Source organism: Sarcophilus harrisii, chromosome 3 (assembly GCF_902635505.1).
Source record: "Sarcophilus harrisii chromosome 3, mSarHar1.11, whole genome shotgun sequence".
Classification (NCBI taxonomy): Eukaryota; Metazoa; Chordata; class Mammalia; order Dasyuromorphia; family Dasyuridae; genus Sarcophilus; species Sarcophilus harrisii.
In genome coordinates this window covers 341,616,514-341,639,920 of record NC_045428.1, presented here as the reverse complement: position 1 = coordinate 341,639,920, position 23,407 = coordinate 341,616,514, and the positions used below count along the sequence as shown (strand labels likewise).

The following is a 23,407-nucleotide window of genomic DNA, read 5'->3' as shown; positions in this document are numbered from 1 at the left end:
ATAACATGATAACTCTCAAACACTGTTTTCTAATGTACTAAAATCTAGATGAGATGTAGGTCCAAGGAATATGAATACACTCTGTCCTTGAGAAAAGAGATGATCATAAATGCTTCTTAAGTATTCTTATACTAATCTTTACAGGTTAAGTGCTTTGTGTCAAAAATAATCCACATTTGAGTGCCACACAAACCTTCAGAGTTCTGTGACCATGTGTAAATCATTTACCTTATCTACATCTCACTTTCCTCATTTGTAAAATGGAAATAGTTCCTGCACTACAAGTTTTATTTTTAGTAGTGTGTAAACCATCAAGTGCTATAGAAATAAGAAGTTTTATATGTCCATATCACCAATGAGTAATACTCTAATTTTGTTGGGAGGGGAAATTTGGGTTTCCAAATATATTTATTAATATGTTTATAAGTAAAAATAATCTTGAAAGTAAAACAACTTTGCAGAATTATAGTATGTTATATTTTAGTGTTAAGAAATAATAATTCAAACTCATCATTTTACAACAGAAATAGAAAGATTATTCTGACTAGCCCAAGGCAACTCAGTTAGTTAATAGCAAGGTCAATAATAGAATCAGGTTCCAAATTCAGTACTTTTTTAAAACTATATCACACTAGTATTGTTAAATACCAGATGTATATACTCACCAAGGTAATAGCCAAAATTCCTTTTGTTTTTCTCCAACTAAAAACAAGCCAAATAATTGTTCATGATATTTAGAGTATCTATGTTATACTGTCAGTGTTCTTTAAAAGCAAACTTCAAATCACTTTGAAACAAAGAAAGAAATCACTTTAAAGTTATAAAACACAAAGTTAAAGTTAATGAGAATCAAATATTATGGAGAAAAATATTTTTTTTAATAAGAATGCCTTGGAAAGGGAAAAATGTAAGCTTAGAAAGCTGAGGTAAAAAATACCATGATGCCAGATTTTATTCTTAGTCTGAATGAAGTTATAGTAAAAGGTTTCACTTAAGGTAATATTGTAACATTCAAAGTACATCTTAAGGTAGTGTTTGTGGAGTGTCTTTTTTTTTTCATTTTGTATGTATTATATACATCTATATTTTTAAATAGCATGCTCAGATCTGCTGATCAGCAAAGTACCATATCCTTTCAGTGCAGAATGCAAATATCCTTTTTTTTGGACAAATCACAGAAATATTTACAAAAGCAGGATTAGTGATACACATAAGACAGACATATCTATAGGGTGTTGCTTAGACTGAATGTTTTATGTATTGACTAGATAAATAACATTGGTTTGGAAGCCTTTTTCAGCATCAGTTGGGTACCAAGTAAGGAGTATGGCTCTCTGCTGCAAGGATGTCAGATCCTCATTCATGGTGTTCCGATTGGATTCTCTTTGAACATATGCCCTTTCAAGTGAAATTAATCAATCTCTTTATCACTCTCACAGCATCTGGAGCCATAATCATTACCCAACTGCTGAGAAAGAAATGAAACCACTAATCGCACAGGGAGTAGAGCTTAGTGTTCAGAGAAGGAAAGTTTTTATTAAGTTCTAATTTGAAAAGTGATTTTTCATGACTAGCCACACAAGACATGTCATGCAAAGGAGACCGTACTTCAACAACCATTGACTACTTATTCACTAGCAAAGAATCAACATATTAAGATCTGTAATAACTAGGCTTTCTTGATAATTTTAATGTTTTCTTAAATCAGAAATACTGAACTCAGTTTGTGTTTAAATATATATCAAGGAATATTTCCCTAAGTAGAAATAGCAGAAACTGTATGAAAAAACATAGCCTGTCCAATGTCCAGGAAAGATGTGAAGATGAGTTTTTCCACAAAAAAATTTAAAAGTCATTATTCCCTCAGGTAGGGCAAAAATTTAATCAGATCTTAAAGTCACTGTGCTACACTGTTGAGTAATGGATTTCTAGTTCTCACATATACCACTGTATGAGCCTGAGTGATTCCTTGGACCCCTCTAATATTTTGTAAATTTGTAAAATAAAGAGGACTGATTGGATTCTAAATTCTATTGTAGTTTTAAATCTGTTTCTATAAAACACGAACCACATATCTAAGTAGGGATCCAGGGAAGGGGAAGGGAAGCAGAAATGGTAAGAAAGACTTTAGAGAGGAAGTAGTATCTAAACTGATCATAAAATGAAGATAAAGATTATAAGAAATGGAGATGAAGGAAAAGTACAAAAAAAGAGCATGTGTTAGAGTCACTCCTTAGTCAATAAACATCCATTAAGCACTACTGTGTTGTTGGCACAGTGCTTAGCACTGGTGATAAAAGAATGAAAGACACTCCTTGTCCTCAAGGACATTATAATCTAATGGGGGAAGATTCCATCCAAAAAGAAGCTGTGAAATATGGGAATCTGGGGGAAGAGAGTTGCCTTTAGAAATTTCTAACATGGAAACAGATTAGAAAGGCTAGAGAGAGCCCAAAGTAGTGCAGCAAGATAAGAAATGAGACACATTGAGCTTAGCTTTATCTTTAAATGGCAGTTTTAGTGTTCCTTCTCTATTCTCCAGTAATAGGGATAGAGCCTGGTAATGCAATGTAGTCCCAAGGCTGAAGGATGTTGCAGGATGATGAATTTTTCCCAATTTCAGCTTCCTGGGACAGAGTGAAAAAGTCAAAAGAACTCTCAAAGTAGCACAGCCAGGGGAGAAATGAAGAGATACTCCGAGTTAGTTTCAATAATTATATTCCTTGATCCATCCTCTAATTAGTGTCAAGTATTGTATAAAATACACTAGCTATTTTTCACCAAACAAAAGAGGTATGTTCCTGAAGGGTTACTTGCAAAAAAGCAGTGTATTTGTATCACAGTATTTTAGAGTGATGAAGGATTTCTGGGTCTAGTTAAAGCTCTTTATTTAACAAATAAATCTCAAGGTCTTAAAGTAATTTGTCCTAATTCTTCGGGAAAAAAAATAGCAGAGGTGTAAAAAAAAATTTTTAAATAAAATTAAATAATCTGCTAAATTGCAGGTCAGGGCTCTTTCCAGGATGTCAAAAAGAAGATCTGTGCCAGAAATGCCTTCCCTTGGAAGGGAAACCACAAAACAAGAGATCCAGTCCAGGTGTTACCTTTAACTGCAATCTCTAGAGAGAGAATCACTGTGCTTTCCTCCCTGTCCCAGGTTAATCCTCCCTTTTACAAGTCCCTTCTGATGTCTCTTAATTAGTTGTATATTTAATTTAAGGTTTTTAGCAAGAATTATTAGTAATTTTAAAGGGCATTTTCTTTATTGATTGATCTGGAAAAAAAAGCATAGAGCATGGCTTCTTATACTTTTTCTATTCATGATCCCTTTTTGCCTGAGAAATTTTTATGTGACCCCAGATATATAGGTTTATGAAATAAGTATAAAAATCAAATATTTACTGATAATAAATCATAATTTCACAACCTCCACATTCAGTTATGTGTCTGAACCACATCTTAAGAAACTTGGCAATAGAGTACTTCTCTACATGTTGAAGTAGCAACAATTACTCAAAGTATCTGTTTACTAAGTTATTATTATACAAATGTGCATTTATATATAAGTTTCTCTTATAAAATATAACAGTTGAAAGGGAGCTAATAAGCCTTTTAGCCCTTCCTATACCTGGATGAGTATGCTCTATGCTTATGCTATAGGGTGAATTATCATCTGGCATTTACTTAGAAATCTTCAATCAGGGGAACCTTTTGATTTCAAAGACAGCCAGGTATATCTTTGAAAAACTCCAATTATTCAAACTTTCTCTTAATATTATTTGTTAGACTCTTCAATTTTCAAACATCATTCCTAATTCTATGGGCCTAGCATAAAATCAAGCTCTCTTTCATATGTTGCTGTTCAGTCATTGTCACATCCAACTCTTTGTGATCCAATGGACCACAATAATCATGCTCTTCTGCCCTTTCTCTCTCTCTCTCTCTCTCTCTCTCTCTCTCTCTCTCTCTCTCTCTCTCTCTTTCTCTCTGTTCAAATTCATGTTCATTGCTTTAATGATACTACGTATTCATTTCATCCCTGACCATTTCCTTTTGCCTTCAATTTTCCTGAAAATCAGGGTCTTTTCCAGTAAGTTCTATCTATCTTCTCATTATATAGCCAAAGTATTTAAGCTTCAACTTCAGTATTTGATCTTCCAATGAATAGCCTGAATTATTTCCTTTAAGTATTGACTTATTTGATCTCCTTGCTGTCCAAGGAACTCTCAAAAGTCTTCTCCAGCACCACAATTTGAAAGAATTGATTCTATGGCACTCAGCTTTACTTATAGTCCACCTCTCATAGCCACACATCGCTACTGGAAAAAACCGCAGTTTCAACTCTATGGACCTTTGTCTCCAATGTGATGTCTTTACTTTTAAATATCCATATTTTAAATATGACAGATTTGTCATAACTTTCTTTCTAAGAAGTGTCTTTTAATTTCATGGCTGTGGTAACCATCTGAAGTGATTTGTAAGTCCAAGAACATAAAATCTGATACTGCTTCCATTTCTTCTTCTTCCTCTATTTTCCAGGAAGTAATGGGACAAGTTGACAAGATCTTATTTTTTGTTTGTTTGTTTTTATGTTAAGTTTCAAGTCAGTTTTTACATTTTCTTTCACCCTCATCAAGAGGCTTGATTGTTATTTAAATACTTCAAGAAAACTATCATGTTGTTAGTATCAAATAATATAATATTTGGTAAAGTGCTTAGCACAGAATACAAGTGTTTAATAAATGTTTATTGATTAATTGATTGAACACCAACTCTCCCTCCACAGCACCACTTTTTCCACTCCTGGCTCCACAGAATAAACTAGGAAGAGAAGAAGATAAGCATTTATAGAATGCTTAATACAAGGCAATTATTATGCTAAATGGATGAATAATTTCCACTGGATCCCACAACTAGTGTCTAAAGTAGTCCTTAAACTTCAGTCTTCTAGACTGTATGCCCAATGCTCTATCCACCATGCTACCAGCTGTCCCTGAGCATTTCCAGTTCCTTCAACCTATCTTCAAAGAAAACAACCTCAAGTACTGACAATCCTGGCTGCCTTCCTCTAAATGCTCCCCAATTTAACAATGTCCCTCATAAATTGTGATATCAAGAACTAAATAAACTATGATCTCGAACCTCACTTGTCATGGAAACTATGCATTAACTTTCTTGGTTGTCACAACATGCTTTTGACCTGTATTGATCTTGTGACACCTCAAAACATCCAGATCATTCTGAAAGAACTATTGCTTAACTAGAGATAGTCAGTTTCCTTTGGCTTGAAAGAGTTAGTATTTCAATTCAGCAAGCTTTTTAGTAATGGTCACTATTGTCTTTCAATCAAGGAAGAGCTTCAATGATGAAGATAGCTAACATCTAGAGATCATTTTTAAGATTTGAAAACTGCTTGCCATATGTAAATGATGTCTTTTGAGCCCTGCACCAATCCTGAGAAATAGTCACTATGACAGGATACTCATTTTCATATCATTTCAATAATTAGCACCATTTGTAATAAAGAAAGTCAGCAATATAATGGAAAGAGCCCTGAACTCACAGTTGAAATATCTGAATCCTGACTCATCAATTTCCTAGTTTTTTGTAATCTTATTCAAGCTACTTCAGTTCTCTGTACCTTTCTTTTTCTACCTGTGAAAGAGAGATAAAAATCCTTGCACTGCTTATTTCAAAAGACTGTTATGAGAAAAGTGGTTTATAAACCTTAAGTACTATAGACATATGGACTACTATGTCCTTTAGAGAGTTGCTGTGAGGAAAGTACATTGCAACTTGGAAAGTGGCAAAACATTTGAGTTATTTTTGCTATTTCTTTGCTTGTGTTTGTAGGTCTGCACAAGAAAGTATTACAACTTGGAAGCAGTTGGGGAATATATAAAGAGCTAAATTAGGTCCAAAATCAAACTCTATGGAAAATTCCATTTTCATAAGTAATAACAGGTTCTTAGAACTTAAAAGAACATCTCTGAGACTTTTTTTTAATAAGGAAAATCTAAGGAGACATTCATTCAGGACCCTGTATTTCATTGTTATCTTTTTTTCACTTCAATTTTGAAGGAAAAGGTAGGTTATCCTCAGGTGCCAGAATGGATTTTCCCAAACAGCCTAGAAACTGTTGCCAAATAAACAATTACATTTAAAAATTTTGTTGAGACTATTATCATCGCTAGAAGAAACTGTTCTTGTCCTATAGTTCTATTGTTCCTATAAATTTGTAAAAACTGGCTCATTTTTTATACTAAAATTATAGAAAACAAAAGATTTCTGAGGTTCAATATAAGAAATTGCTGTGATCTAAGAGTTAATGAAAGTTATATGTACATATCTATTTATCTATCTATTGATCCTTCTATCTTTCCATTTATACATCCATCCATCCATCTATCTTGGTTACTATGTGCCAGACAGTGCAAAGCACTTCATAAATATTATATCTCATATTATTCTTACAACAATCCTGTAAGATGGGTGCTATTTATTATCCCTATTTTTATAATTGAGGAAAATGAGGCATAGAGTGCCCGTCACCCAGCTAGCCAGTATCTGAAGCCAGATATGAATTTACCCAGATTCCTGACTTTAAGTCAAGCATTCTATCTACTATACCACTTAGCTGTCTCAGATAATGACCAGCTGTAAGAATGGCCATAAGACATATCAATAGAAAGATGAATGCTACCATTGTTAAAAATTAATGTATATGACTATATAGCCTTGCAAGAAGGAAAGGGAATAAGAACTTATTGAATGAATATCTATTATGTTCCAAGAACTAGGCACATTAAAATTTTTATTTTATTTCATTCTCAAAACAACTCTGGGAGGTTGATATGGTTAATATCTCCATTTTTCTATTGAGATAACTTAAGGCAAACTGAATTTCAGTTACTTGTCCAGGCCACAAAGCCAACAAGAATATAAGACTGAATTTTGAACGTGTGTTTTTTTGGACTAGTACTCTATCCACTATGCACTTATATAGTTACAAATATTGCTATAGATAGATAAAGTTATACATGCACATATAATTCCATATATATGTACATATGTACACAGATATATATACACATACATTTATAGTATATATGTATATATACATATCATAAACATATATATATATATCATAGACACATATATGCACACAGCAAACAAAAATTTGTTATGATACTTCTTATCCATTGAAAAAAAAATTTTGTTTTTTTTTAACAATTTATGTGAATTGGAGTCTATGGTAATTTGTGTTCTAAATGATGAAGAGAGGGAGAGTTACCCTCTCAAAATAAAGAATTCCACCCCCTGTAGAAATTAAATATGAGACAATTTATTATTTTTCAGCATAATTATTTTTAAATGTAGTGGAATGCTTTACAAATGCAGTAAAGGAATTAAGCTCCAAATACAGTTTTCTGAAACATATTAAAATATGACTATCCCTTTTCAGTGTTGTTCTCAAACATAACAACAGAAATCTCTTCAACAGCTGCATTCAATTAAAAAATTATTAACCCTAAGGAAAAACTACTTCCCAAAAAACTCCCATCTGTTATTTTTTTTAATCATTCATTTTACTACTTTGTGTAAGTGGAATGTGTATTGTGAATGAAATCTAACATTAGGTGAAAAAAGTACTAGTTTGATGATAAATTGCTTTTTTTAAATAAAAAAGTCATAAATGTAAAGGGAAAATTACATTCACAAATTTCCTGTATGACCCACAGTTCTGTTCCCATAGTAACCCCAAAGAGAGAAAGAAAGGAGAAGGTAGTTAATGCATATGATCACTTTGGCTGACAAAACAAAGCCTGATCAGAAGTAACTGTCATCAGAGAGGGAAAACAAATTAAAAGATTATTTTTATGCATATATTCCTGGTCTATTCTCCAATATCTATTACACACATAATTTTTGCTAAATGGTTAAAATCTGTTTAAATGTTTTTTGTTTTAATATTTCTAAAAGAAAGTCAACAAAAAATAAAGCATAACTTTCAATTTATATTAGTTTACATTAAAGTTGGATCAATATTTCCTTAGGTTGAGATGTTTTAAAATCAAACTTTAAAAAATTAAGACTGTTATGACTGTATAATATTGTTTTTGTGTCCAATCAATTTCTAATTCTATTTTGCTGTATTAAACTTATATTTTCAATTATTCTTGTACTTGAATTCATTTTAAAATAAATTCTTCCTTGCATGACAGAGCTCAGAGTTGGGAAGTGAAGTATTGTCCCTGATTGTTCCAAGGAATTTTAACCCTCAATGTGCCATATCTTAAGGAGAGATATAATTTATATGAAAAAAAATTTCTAAATTGGGATCGTGTTCCTCCTGCTCACTTTTTTTTTGCTCATACCCATGAATAAGGAGGTTCTCTTTGAATTTCTAGACTAGTATGATTCTCTAACTTTTCAAAAATAATGACTCAATTACTTGAGTAATTTAAGTAATGACTCAAATTTTTTCATGCTGGTCCCCCCAGTTCACCCCACAATTGGATAGTAGCCATTGTTTGGAAAATGCAAAATACCCAAAACAAACAAAAACCCAAAGAAATTAAGTAATGCTTTTATTTCATGTATGTATATGCTTAGGGAAAAATTCAAACATATAAAGAATCATATTTATTCAGAAAATGTTTCCTTATTTATGTATCCATGTATGGATGCATGTCATTCATCCAATTCTACTCATGGATTTTTGGCCATGTTGGGAGCCACCAATTTAGTGAGACTTTTAATACAGGTATTTATGTACATATCTTATCAAGGAGTCATGTCAATAAGCATTTATGTACTAACTTAGAAGTACAAAGAAAGGTAAAATATATATGCTGGTGTCAAAGAGCTTACAAAATAAATATAAAAACCATGTATAAAAAGATATTTACAGAGTAAATTGTAGATAAACACAAATGGGAGTTTTAATATTCAGGAGAACTATAGAACTCACAGCCCTACTAAATTACAGACTTCCTAAAGTCAAAAATGTTTGTTATTTTTTTTCCTGGGTTATTTTTAGCAGCATTAGCACAAATCTTTGTAAACAGTAGTTAATAACAGTTTCCCAAATTGAATGTATTGAATTTCTGTACTGTTCCCTGTGAATTCTAGTAAACTTTTCTGTACTATGGGCCCTCTATAAAATTTTGTTGGATGAAAGGTAAATATACAATAATAGGTTATTAATAGGGAATGCCAAAAGACAAAATAATTTTGGGACTTCTATTGAATACATATTTTTTCATGACTTCATGCATTCAAAATTTTGAGTTTACACATGTATTGATTCTGCAGTTATACAAACTACTGCAAGAATGTCACATATACACATGCACATGCATACATATATGCAAATATACGTATAAGTATAAAATTCAAGGTCTCCCATTTCATCCAGAGCCATCTCCAGTTGTCTTGACTTATATCTGGCCATTGGACCCAGAGGGCTCTGGAGAAGAAAGTGAGGCAGGTGACCTTTCACAGCCATCCCTCACTTAAATCCAATTCACTTGCATGTTATGGCATCACCTCCCTAATGTCATGGTCCTCTTTGAGAACAGACAAAAAATATCTCTACAACCGACAACACATATGTGAATGTGTGTTTACAAATTTCAAACCATCTTTATTTATACATAAGTACATATAGGTGTGTGTATATGTATGTATTGGTGGTGGTATTGGGTATTTCAGCCATGTCCTATTCCTCATGATCCCATGAACCACAGCATACTGATACTGTCAATGGGGTTTTTATGGCAAAGATATTGGAGTGTTTGCCATATCATTTTCCAGTAGATTAAGGCAAAGAGAGACTAAAGAATTTTCCAGGCTCAGAGAACTAGTAAATATCTAAGGCCAAATTTAAATTCAGGTCTACCTGATCCCAGGTCCAATGCTTTATTCACTGTGGCACCCAGCTGTCATATATATGCATTTGTGTATGGATGAATGGATATACTCATACATGTATGGGTATGTGTATATATTTAGAGAGAGAGAAAGAAAGAAATAGACAGAGAGCACAGATATATCTATAATACATATGCATACAATATATTGTATTCAGACATGCAATAAACACCTGTGTATACACGTGTTACATACATGCATATATTCATACATACATGCGATCTGTACAGCAACCCTGGGTAGGATATCAGGACAGGTATTATCACCCCCATTTTGATGAGAGATAATTCCATTTAAAGTAACTACATCACACACATGAGAACTTGCTAATAAAACATTAATGAATCAATCAAAGGCATTAAACTACATCTTGTAAATCCTTAATCAGTCTGAAAGGACTAACAAAATTGTTAGATAATATGAAATTCCCCTACATAGGAAAGATTTGGGTATTTATGGAAGAGACTAGTCATGCTGTGACTATAAAAGAACAATCCAGTTTGCAATTCAGATACTTGAAATTGTTTTCAATGTCAAGGAAAGAGAAGTCCCAGTTAACTTCTTGAGAGACAGTCACTGAGGCAGTGGGTGAGGAGAAAAGTCTTTTGTAGGCATCTCTGGGACATCAATGGCTAATGGAAGCATCTGCAACAGGAGCCTAAAGCAATCTAGATAAATTGAGCAAAGAGAGCTCCAGAACATTACAAAGAACAGCCGAAAGCTATTTCACACATACCTAAAGGAAACATCGTATGAATGTCACATAAAAGAAAAAAAACTTTTATTCAGCTGATCACTGTTAATTACACCGTAGCAGAACATTCTGAGCTGACATTGGTCTGATCAGCTATAGTCAGACACTTTGTAACTGGACTCTAACATAATGATGTCATTTTGGGCCTCTTTGAGAATGGAGTACAACCACCAACCACTTACCTGTTGTGTGACCCTGGACAAGATACTTAACCCTGTTTCCTTTGGTTTCCTTATTTGTAAAAATGAGCTGGAGAAGTAAATGGCAAAAAACTCCAGTATCTTTACCAAGAAAAACCCAACAAACTAAACAATTTATACAATGCCTTGTGGTTTTCAAAGTACTTAACAAATGTTGTCTTATTTGTTTTTTGTTTATTTTTATCTTTTTTTATATATAGCTTTTTATTTACAAGTTATATGCATGGGTAATTTTACAGCATTGACAATTGCCAAACCTTTTGTTCCAATTTTTCCCCTCCTTCCCTCCATCCCCTCCCCCCAATGGCCGGTTGACCAATATATGTTAAGTATGTTAAAGTATAAATTAAATACAATATATGCATATATGTCCTAACAGTTATTTTGCTGTACAAAAAGAATCAGACTTTGAAATAGCGTACTATTAGCCTGTGAAGGAAATCAAAAATGCCAGAGGACAAAAATATAGGGATTGGGTATTCTATGTAATGGTTCATAGTCATCTCCCAGAGTTCTTTCTCTGGGTGTAGCTGGTTCAATTCATTACTGCTCTATTGGAACTGATTTCGTTCATCTCATTGCTGGAGATGGCCACGTCCATCAGAATTGACCATCATATAGTATTGTTGTTGAAGTATATAATGATCTCCTGGTCCTGCTCATTTCAATGTTGTCTTATTTGATCCTAAAATAACCCTGAGAGTTAGGCACTATTATTATCCTCATTTTATAGATGAGGAAACTGAGATAGACAGAAATTAAGTGAAATGACCAGGATCATACAAGTGTCTAAGGCTGGATTTGTACTTAGGTATTCCTGACTCCAAACTGACTAATTAAATCTGGCTGTCTTTTGATTTCAGCTGATAATCAATAGGAGAAACACTTTTGGGTAGGTGGATGGGAATTCATGAGCTAAAATGTTGGGGTTCTCCCTACTCCATCGAGGGAAGAAATTGTTAACCACCTTTTAGGGCCTCAATCTGCCAGTATAATAGAGTTTGGAGATAGTCCCAGAGTCTGTGTTACATGTATTTTGTGACACAAAGTAACTAACGGATGTCAAGAACTCTACAAAGCTTAAAGTGCTATATAAATAACAGTTGTTGTCATTATTGTTGTTATTATCCTACAGCTCCTAAACCTCCAGACTAATTAGAACTTCCTTCTTGGAGACTCATAGTGCACTCATATTAAATTCAAGCAATGTTTATAGAGCTAGACAGGAGTGTGCTAGTAAATTACAATTGTGAATTCAATAGGAGTAAAATATACCCAAACGCAGTGCATGTGCATACACATATATGCATATATGTATGCACCCATAAATATATACATGCCTATATCTCTATAAGCACTTTTATTATTAACACTTTTGTAAGTCTAGACATTGAACCTAACAATACATTAAGTCTTGTTGTGTAGCAATTACCTATTCCTAAGGTGAAAATGCTCACATAGAAATTTTAACAATAGGTTTGGTTAGCATTCATACCAGCATACACCTGTCTCAGATTAACTGAATAAGGTTCAGAGAGTTACAGGACTTTCTTAAATTTACACAGGCAGCAAGAAATAGAACCAGATCTTCTGCCAGACGAGTAATACCATGTTGTGTAAAATCTTTAGAAGGACTTGATCTCTTTACACTTTTCAGTTCACTTCAATGTTACTTTGTGTGTGTGTGAGAGAGAGAGAGAGAGAGAGAGCAGTTGTTTTTCATCCCACAAGATACATAGATATCATCCATTTATTAAAGCTATTTATTTTTAATTAAATACCTAGGTGAATCATTTTATGAATTTATATTACACTTATAACAATTAAGCAGACTCCTGAATTCCTCCTCCCTCCTAATTTACTACATGTTAAATTATCTGGACATTTCAAAAAAGACTTTCAGAGCAAAGGGGAGGAAAGGAAGGAAGTAAAGATGATTCAAGCTTTAATAAGATGGTAAGGGTGAGGGGTGAGGAAGAAACTTCTCATACCATGCCATTTAAATTTTTTCCCCTCAAAAAAAAAAAAAAGATTCATTTTGACTTACTTTACCCTCAGAACTTAAATCTTTCTTTTCACCTGAGTCATTATTTATTGACTGAACTGGGTTTAATGAATTTACAAGTTACAGTGTAAGCAGCTTTTCAAAGGTCTATCCTACAGAGAAAAATCTTCATCACCTAGATAATATTTATTTAGGCCTACTTATGAAAATGGGCAAATCCTCTTCCAACCCACTTTTATCTCTTCTATTTTAGAAAAGCATACAACAGCCCAATGCCTGTACAGCCTGAAAATGTGAGGTCAAAATCGAAACATAATGTATTATAAGTCTATATTTTTCAGTCTCACCTCTTAAAAATTCTAAACTGTGTTCATTTTAGTACCACCAGAATATGCTGGTATGTGGTAATATACTAGAATATGCTTAAGACTTATATTATTTTAAAAACAGCTTTATGCAATCTCAAAATGCATTTTCATATGCTAATATAGTTTTTCCCCAAAAACATATTAAGTAATTTTTTGTCAATGGATATACAACAATTGCTCTTATAGATGTCTAATGATTTATACAAAATGTAAATTTCAAATTTTATCCATTTCCACAAACATCTATTAAATGCTGACTACTTGTCCATCATGGTTTTGTAGGAATTTGAAAAAATTAACATGGAGCAAGTGTCAGGAAGTATAGGTATCTCCATTAATTCCCTTGAAATTCTTGACCTTTTGTTTTTCCATATGAGCTTTGTTGTTATTTTTTCTAGGTCATTAAAATAGTTTTTTGGGAGTCTGATTGGTATAGTACTAAATAAATAGATTAGTTTAGGTATTATTATATTATTATAGAGCAGCAGTTACCAAAACTATTTGGTATTGGCTAAGGAATAGATTAGTTGATCAGTGGAATAGATTAGGTTCAAGGGATAAAACAGTCAACAAATATAGCAACCTAGTCTTTGACAAACCCAAAGATCCCAGCTTTTGGGATAAGAACTTACTGTTTGATAAAAATTGCTGGGAAAATTGGAAACTAATATGGCAGAAACTAGGCATTGATCCATACTTAACGCCGTACACCAAGATAAGGTCAAAATGGGTTCATGACCTAGGCATAAAGAATGAAATTATTAATAAATTAGAGGAACACAGGATAGTTTACCTCTCAGACCTGTGGAAGGGGAAGGTCTTTATGACCAAAGCAGAACTAGAGATCATTACTGATCATAAAATAGAAAATTTCGATTATACCAAACTGAAAAGTTTTTGTACAAACAAAACTAATGCAGACAAGATTAGAAGGGAAGCAATAAACTGGGAAAATATTTTTACAGTCAAAGGTTCTGATAAAGGCCTCATTTCCAAAATATATAGAGAATTAACTCTAATTTATAAAAAATCAAGCCATTCTCCAATTGAAAAATGGTCAAAGGATATGAACAGACAATTCTCAGATGAAGAAATTGAAACTATTTCTAGTCATATGAAAAGATGCTCCAAGTCATTATTAATCAGAGAAATGCAAATTAAGACAACTCTAAGATACCACTACACACCTGTCAGATTGGCTAAGATGACAGGAAAAAATAATGATGATTGTTGGAGGGGATGCGGGAAAACTGGGACATTGATGCATTGTTGGTGGAGTTGTGAACGAATCCAACCATTTTGGAGAGTAGTTTGGAACTATGCTCAAAAAGTTATCAAACTGTGCATACCCTTTGATCCAGCAGTGTTACTACTGGGATTATATCCCAAAGAGATTATAAAGAAGGGAAAGGGACCTGTATGTGCACGAATGTTTGTGGCAGCCCTTTTTGTAGTGGCTAAAAACTGGAAACTGAATGGATGTCCATCAGTTGGAGAATGGTTGAATAAATTGTGGTATATGAAAATTATGGAATATTACTGTTCTGTAAGAAATGACCAACAGGATAATTTCAGAAAGGCCTGGAGAGACTTACACGAACTGATGCTGAGTGAAATGAGCAGGACCAGGAGATCATTATATACTTCAACAACAATACTATATGATGACCAGTTCTGATGGACCAGGCCATCCTCAGCAACGAGATCAACCAAATCATTTCTAATGGAGCAGTAATGAACTGAACTAGCTATGCCCAGAAAAAGAACTCTGGGAGATGACTAAAAACCATTACATTGAATTCCCAATCCCTATATTTATGCATACCTGCATTTTTGATTTCCTTCACAAGCTAATTGTACAATATTTCAGAGTCTGATTCTTTTTCTACAGCAAAATAACGTTTTGGTCATGTATACTTATTGTGTATCTAATTTATATTTTAATATATTTAACATCTACTGGTCATCCTGCCATCTAGGGGAGGGGGGGGGGGTAAGAGGTGAAAAATTGGAACAATAGGTTTGGCAATTGTTAATGCTGTAAAGTTACCCATGTATATATCCTGTAAATAAAAGGCTATTAAATTAAAAAAAAAATCTTAGCTAGGTGGAAAATATCTTTGGAAAAACCCCAAATAGTTTACTCAAGTGCCAAAACAATTTCATCAATCAATAAAAATAATGGCAACTCCTATTAAAAAAAAAAAAAAGAAGTATAGGTATCTCCAGATGCATTCAGGCACATGTGAGCATATTAGTTAGGTATTCTCTTATTCAGTGTTAATGATATGCCCTTCAGTTCTAGCTCATTCCAATCTTTGAACTTGATCATAGCATCTCCTTAACTCTGCCTGCTTCCAATGTTCAGCATTCTTAAATTTCTCCTTTGTCCTGTTGGGTCCTAACTCTGATTCCTGAAGCTTCCTTTGTCTAAAAATTTATTAGTGGTATTTTAGGCCACGTATAATCTATGAATCAAAGAATTGGAAATTGAGGAGGTGTCTATTAGTAAGGGAATAGATGAACAAGTTATGGTATAAGATTGTGATGTAATATTATTGTGCTATTTTAAAAATGAGAATAGCTTCAGAAAAGCTTGGGAAGATTTATATGAACTGATGCAAATGTAAGTAAACAAAACCAGCATATAATAATTGCAATATTATAATGATAATCAACTGAAAGACTTGGCTCTGCTGCTCAATACAATGATCCAAGATTATTCAGAAGAACTCATGGTGAAAAACTTCCTTCGCTTACAGAAAAAGAACTACTGAACTCTGAGTACAAATTGAAATATAATTTTTCACTTTATTTTTCTTACTATTGTTTTCATAACGGCTAAAATGGAAATATGTTTTGCATAATTTCACATGTATAATTGATATATTGTTTGCCTTCTTAATGAGTGGGGAATGGAACAGAGGGAGGGAGAAAATTTGGAACCAAAAAATGTAAGTTAAATAAATTGTGTGTATGTGTGTGTGTGTGAGAGTATGTGTGCAAGAGCTCATATTTAGAGAATACAATAGGTCCAGGTATGAGAAGGTCTCGAAGAAAGGCTTACGTCCTTTACTCTGATACTGACTGACTTCCCATAGATACTCAACAAATACTTTTTCAGATGGCTTACTCTTGCTATCCTTTGGCCACACTCAAATATTTTTAAACTGATTCTGAGAAAAACAAATCACAAAAGTGAACCACCATGATTAAAGATATCACAACACATCCCACAGATTAATAAAAAGACTTGAGGATCTTCATTGCCCCTTTCTTTCCTTCCCCTCTTCCAAGTTAGAAAAGAAAGTGCTGACTGTATATCAGTCTTCCTTACTACTTGGGCTAAACTCTCATATTCTTCTTGACCTGCTTATGCTTCTCCTATACAAATTTGACTGACAGCTTTCCCACAATTTCCTTTATTTTGCATAATCTCTGAAGATGGAAGTACTCTCATCCACTGATAAATTTTCTAACTTTGCCTCCCCTTTAGTAATTAATATTCAATAGCTAATAAACTAATAGGGATTTGCTATTTAGAGGTTTAAATAAGCATTTTAAAAAAATACTGACATATGAATTAATATTCCTTCCTCACCAAGGCTATGTATTTCCACTAAAACATTGAAACTAGTTTGTACTTGACTTAAATTGTGAACTCAGCTTGTTTTTGGCCCCAAAAATTTAAGATGTTTTTCGATAAGGGGACAACTTCAGAAAGTGGTAGAGAGAGAGTGCGGTATAATAGAGTCAGAAGACTTAGGTGAGTACCAAATTTGCACAACCCAAGCTGTATGAATCAAGACAAGTCACCTCACTCTTCTGTTCTAAAGGGAAAGAGACAAGGACTTGGCTTATTATTTTCTCAGTACAGTGATCCCCTAATGGGATCCTACTTATCCAAGTTAGTTCTCTCCCTGTAATTTATCATCTTTGAGGGTTGATTAGAGTAATGAGAGGTTAAATGAATCTTCTTAGATCCCACAGTCAATATATATCAGACAGACATAATTCAACCCAAGACTTTCTGGCTTTGAATTCAAGTCTATGTCTAATATGCCACACTGCCTCTCTGAAAATATGTATAATAATGCTCTTGTTATCCTGTGCCACAGAGTTACTGTCAGAAGTCGTTTGGCTTCAATTTACTTTTGAATAGAAATAAAATATCCTTCCCATAACACAGGAATACATTTTCATAATACTTTTTAAGTTTTACAGTCTTCTATAATGGTTATACTTGGAAAGGATTTGAAGATATTTGTGATCCCAGAGCCCTATAAGGACATCATCTGTTTATCAACCTTGTGGAGTTGGAAATGATTAGCTATATTTACTCAAAACAAGAAGCTACATCATTTCTTATCCAAGTCTTTTGCTGACCTGGTTCTGTTTCCTCTACCTGGATAACAGATTGCCTGACACTGCATATACTTCACAGGATCTCATCACAATGTTGACAGGCATTCAATAGTCTTGCTAGATCAATGACTCCCATATTATCCTATGGCTAAACACGTTTCCCATCAATGAAGATTGCTTTAATGGTCTTTCATTCATTCATTCTTTACTCATCTATTCACTGCTTTTCTGATATTAAGACATATATAGGAATGCTTCCAAGTTAGCTGAGGTTTGCTAAGTAAGATCTAACCTCTAGACTGAAGGGAAAAGAAGGAAATGAACATATATTTTAAGTGATTGACAACAATCTGAATCCAGAGATTTCTAAATAAGAGTTTATCAGTTCTTCAAAGAAGTAAACTCAACTTTTAGATTAGGTAGGACCTTGAGTCCTTGGATATGATAACAAACTCCCATAGTGCCACTTTCTTTTCTAACTTAGAAGAGGGGATAGTATCTGGATGATACTAAATGAATTTTCAGGGTTAAACTAAATAAGCACAATCAGAATAAGAAATATCTTATTACATGGTCCACTGTCAGTTAGTTTAATATGTCAAGATAGAGAACGAGAGTGGTGACCAGGAATTAAAATATGGGAGTCATCTTTCTACATTTCAGGCAAATTTGATGATATTACAGTTGACTTCATGGGAGAAATGAAAACAGACATTTACCATTATTAGTATGCCAGTATAAGAGAAATGTTCAAACCATAAGTGACAATAGGAAATATTCCATATAGTAGAGCATTACGAAAACTGAGTGTACTATAGATTCCTGTGGAAGAGTATATAATGTTTTTTGAATTTTTGTTCCTTTTTAGTCAAACTTTCTTTGATATATAATGCTTAGGATGCTTTTAAGTACAATATCAGTATAAGTATGCTATTCTAGGATAAACCCCTAAGAAATATTCCTCATAAATGGAACTTAAACACAAGCTCATCATGCCATAAACCCTTAAAACAAAGATTTTAGGAAATACCAAATATTGTATTAAAACTTCTTTCTTTAAAAAAATGTTACTGATATTTTTGTATATAATCTAAATTTCTTCTTGCATCCCTCTTGACCCTCCCTGCTACACAGACATCTTTTATATTAGCATTTCTGATAGGAAAAAAATGCAATCAGTCTCTGCTCTGTTTGTAGGATAGTGTAGGTCTTAAGAGAGGGAAAGAAAAGGAAGGAAAGATCCCAATGTATTTAGGGGCTATGAAATTAGTCTTCCTCTTTGCCCCTATTGCTTAATTTTATGAATTTGGATACATTGTTTCTCAAAGTTATTTCCACATAACATCTTTAACATCTCCTATTTTTGTTTCAGATTTCAAATTAATTTTAATTCTTCAGATAAGTTTGTGAAGAAGTATATGCCAATATTTTAATGTTCTGAAATACCTTAATATATTGTATAAATATAGATGCTGAATTTGGGACTCTGGAAGGTCTGAATTCAAATTCTAGCTCTGACACTAATTGGATAATCATGATACAGTGGATAAAATTCTTGCTCTGAATTAAAAAAGTCCTAAGTTCAAATTCAGCATCAAACACTCACTAGCTATATAGGCAAGCTATTTAAACTCAGATTGCCCCAGTTACCTTATCTACAAAATGGAGATATTAATAGCACTTGTCTCCCAGGGGTTTTGTTGATGGATCATATGAGATAATATTTATATAGTGCTTAACAGTGTCTGGCACACAGGCACTATATTAATGCTAGATATCATTATCTAGCTTATCATTGTCTAACGTATCTGAACCACAACTCTTCATCTAAAATTGGGTTAATAATTTAAACCTATAGCACCTATATCATGAGGTTGCTGCAAGACTCAAATAAGAAAGTGTATATTTGTATATGTATGTCATACACATACACATATAGTATTCCATTTAGTACTTTTAAAGTGTCATCATCAACATCATCATCATCATCATCATCATCTGTGCTTCAGCAATTTTCAAATGCTGTCTTTGGAGGGAACAATAGGATCACCACTTTGAATCTGGGAGAGCCTCTCATTTTTCAAGTGAAAAAAAAAGTTTTAAAGATGAAGTCCACTGACTGAGGTCAAACAGAGGACTATGAATGAGCACCACAATGCAAAGCCAGGTCATTTTATTGGAAAACCAGACCTTTTATATTAATTCATTATTCCCAGACAAGTATTATTGTAGCTCAAACACCTTGACCCAGAAATTTTAGTGTCCCAACTCTTTAGAATGCCTGTTATCTATCTGTTGTACCACAGAAACAGTGTCTATGATCAGGTACCCCTTAAGGCTGTAATCAAACCCATGAAGATAAACTTTCCTTAATTTATCTAAGCTCATCCAAAACTCACAAATGACCTTTTTCTGGAACCCATTTTCCAGAATAGTGAAAACCTATCAAAACTTAGACTTCACTGACAGAGCCTTTGAGTTACACAACCCCCATGGACAATTTCAGCAGAGGAAAAAAGAACAACAAAGTGCCATGCTATTTTTACACAGACATGCACATGTTTGTAATTTTATATTTAATAAGATGTTTGGTCGGTTATAATTTAAACAAAGCAGCAGCATTCACAGTCAGGCAATACTCTACTTTTAGAACTGTTTGCAAAGCAATGGAAGCTACTGTGAGAAAATATGCAAATCACTAATTAGATATCACAGACGACAATTAAATTAATTTATAAGGGCTTAAATGCAATTAAATTTCCTCCAGATTGTATCTTTAATGGTGCTTGGTTAGCTGTTAATATACTTTAAAGCATATTTCAGTCTTTTATTTTTGCAAAGTCATTTAAATGTTACAAATATTACTTTCATGAATATTTCCATTTTGACAAAATAAGTTTACAGTCTAGTTAATTTGTGGGCTATGACATAAAGACCAAAGCTCAACAACCACAGACCTACAATATATCACATTCTTAGTGTGCCCAAATTATCTATTGTGAACAAGTACTTTGAAAAGGGGATGAATAGAGATGATTGAGATACTTTAAGCAAATGAAAATCTAGAACAAAAGAAAGTATAAGAAGTTCAAATAATAAGTTGTTTGGATTTTCTCAACTGTACTGATAAGTCAGTAAAATGATTTTACATAAACAAATTAATAAAACTTTACTCTGGAACATAATGATTGAATATCTTTCCATGTATTCAAAAAAAATTTTAAACTCTCACTCATATGTACAAAATAAAAAACCATACAAAAGTCGAAACTAATCATCTCAAAATTTATTAATGTTACATCACAACTCTCAGATAGATAACTAACGAGAAATGTTCAAAGAGCAGTTATTCAGTGTGTTATATGGAATGTCTGCTAGAAAGCATTTAATAATAAATATCCAACTAGAGTACCCATAAAAGAAATCTGAATGACTGGTCTAAAGCATTTTTAGCAAGAAGTTGTCAGCTAAATTCAGATGTCACTTTTGCAATAAATGGTTGGTTCTGTGCAGAGAAATAGGGAAAGCCTTGATAAAGAAGGAGATGTATCTATGGAAATCATAATGTTATTTGACAGCAATATGAAAATCCATAACTGATATCATTTCTGGATTGGAGTGGGCTATAGGAAATGGGGAAGTATTAATGAGGTTTTTTTGTGATGGGACAAAAACTATGTTCAATTAAAAATCAAACCCACACTTTATAAAAAGATGCTCAGAATGGTCTCAGTCTATTTTCTCCCTCGGGAGACATTACACCATTTCCAAATTAAAACCAGCAAGTTGCATTTTTTTTCTTCTTATGAATAAAAGTAGGAAAAAAAGTGAAAAAGGAATAGTAGAAGCATTCCTACCTGGTTTCCAAATGAATTGATTATCCTTTTTGCCTTCCAAATGAGTTGTTAGGAGCAGTATGAGAAAAAATAAAAGATAGGGTTTTCTCATGCTCTTCCATACCCAGTGTATGATAGCCAAATTGACTTTTGGAAACATTCTTCAAATTATTTGGCTTCTTGTTTTCCTTATTCCTATAATAAAGAAAGAAAAATATGTAATAATCAAAAATATATAGTTAGATATAGATATATATGTAAACTAGAGAACATTTCTATCACTTTACAAGTTAAGTACTAGAACTTCAGAAATAACTTTTTCAAATAATTTTTCCACTTACATGTAAGTTAATTGAAAAATATATAGGAATAGAGTCTATATTTGGGATTTCACTGGTAAAAGGAGCTCTCAGGAAGGAACTTCTACTAAGAAAGCAGGTAAACACCTTGTCAGCAATTTATCATCTGGAGAAGTTACTTTAGGTACTGAAATAGTTACTATCTTGCCCAGAATCCCACTGGCAGTATTTGTTAGAAGTGATATTACAATTCAACTTTTCCTAGATCTAAAGTCAGTTCTTTACCCATGTAATATTGCCTTTGTGTGTGAATATATGTGGATGTAAACTTCCAACTGCCTATCTCTAACTGCATGTATTATAAAATAATAAACTTAACATGTCCAAAACTGATCTAATCATATAAAAAAACTCCTCCCCTTTCCAAACTTCCCTATCATCATCATCATCATCCCAAGTCACCCAGGCTCACCATCTAGATGGCCCCTCCATTCTGCTCTTGCAAGGCTTTCTATAGCATCCCTCTATGTTCCTTCTTCTCTCCTCTGATACTGCCATCACATTCATGCAAGCCTTTACCATTTCATGCCTAGGCTACTATAATAGATTTTAAGTTCATCTCTCTGTCTTGGTTTCAAGTCTCTTGACTTGTCACCATTCCTCTCCTATACCATGAAACTTCTGTGGCCATCCTATGACAAAGAAAATCTTCTATTCAGCATGCAAAAGCCCTTTATAATACACCCCACCACTTGCCTTTCTACTCTTAAATTTTACTCTCTACCATGTAAACTACAATTCAATGATACTGACCTCCTTATAGTTTCTTGCATCAGCTCTAAATTCTGGACATTTTCAGTCTATATCCTATAGGCCTAGTATGCCAGGAATTCTCTTTCTTTCTATATCTACTTCCTAGTTTCCCTGATTTCTTTCAAGCGATAGTTTAAAATTTCATCATCTGTGAGAAGATTTCCTAATTTCCCTTTCATACTCGTGCCTTCTCTTCTCATTTTATATATTTATGTGTATGTATATATATATAAAGTTATATATTTGCTAAATTTTACTATTAATTTTAAAGATCTAAATTAAATTATATATACATATGTATATAAAATTGTATATTGTCTTCCTCATTGGGCTGTGAATCACCAGAGAACAGAGAATAGTTTTCCTTTTTTCCTATCTCCAATACTTAGCATAATGCCTGACACATTTTAGACACTTAATGAATGCCTTCTGTCTGACTGATATGTATGTGTATATTTATATTTTAAGTGATTGATAAGTTGTGATACTTGGTGGAATACATGAAATGTAATTTCTTGCAATAGAAATTGTTTGCACGTACTATTTCAATTTTGGGAGGCTGTCTGATGATACTTTTCTTTCATTAAGTCACACTATTTTCACAGTAACAGGTTTCTTTTGTTCAGGTCACTTCAACAGAGACAATTGTTTAAGAGGAGCTTATTTTAATAGAACATAGAATCAGTGATTTTACTGATGTAGATACTCCTTTCCTAGTATAACTCTTTTATAAGCTAGCAAAGGGCCTCCAAGAATAGCTATGAATAAAAATTTGTCATCCTCACGCAACCTTGTAATGAATGAATCTTTCCATCACCTTGTTAAACTGGG

At 33.1% G+C, this 23,407-nt stretch overlaps 1 protein-coding gene across 1 annotated transcript in view; it reads right to left on the bottom strand.

Moving 5' to 3' along the window:
* The window catches only part of LOC100934858 (thrombospondin type-1 domain-containing protein 7B), a 388,099-nt gene extending 366,445 nt beyond the window's left edge, over positions 1 to 21,654 (bottom strand). The window contains exon 1 of the mRNA XM_031960024.1: positions 21,486 to 21,654. Within this exon, the coding sequence (XP_031815884.1) occupies positions 21,486 to 21,624 (139 nt within the window). The 5' untranslated portion in view covers positions 21,625 to 21,654. The remainder of the gene's footprint in view (positions 1 to 21,485) is intronic.
* Between the last annotated feature and the right edge of the window lie 1,753 nt (positions 21,655 to 23,407).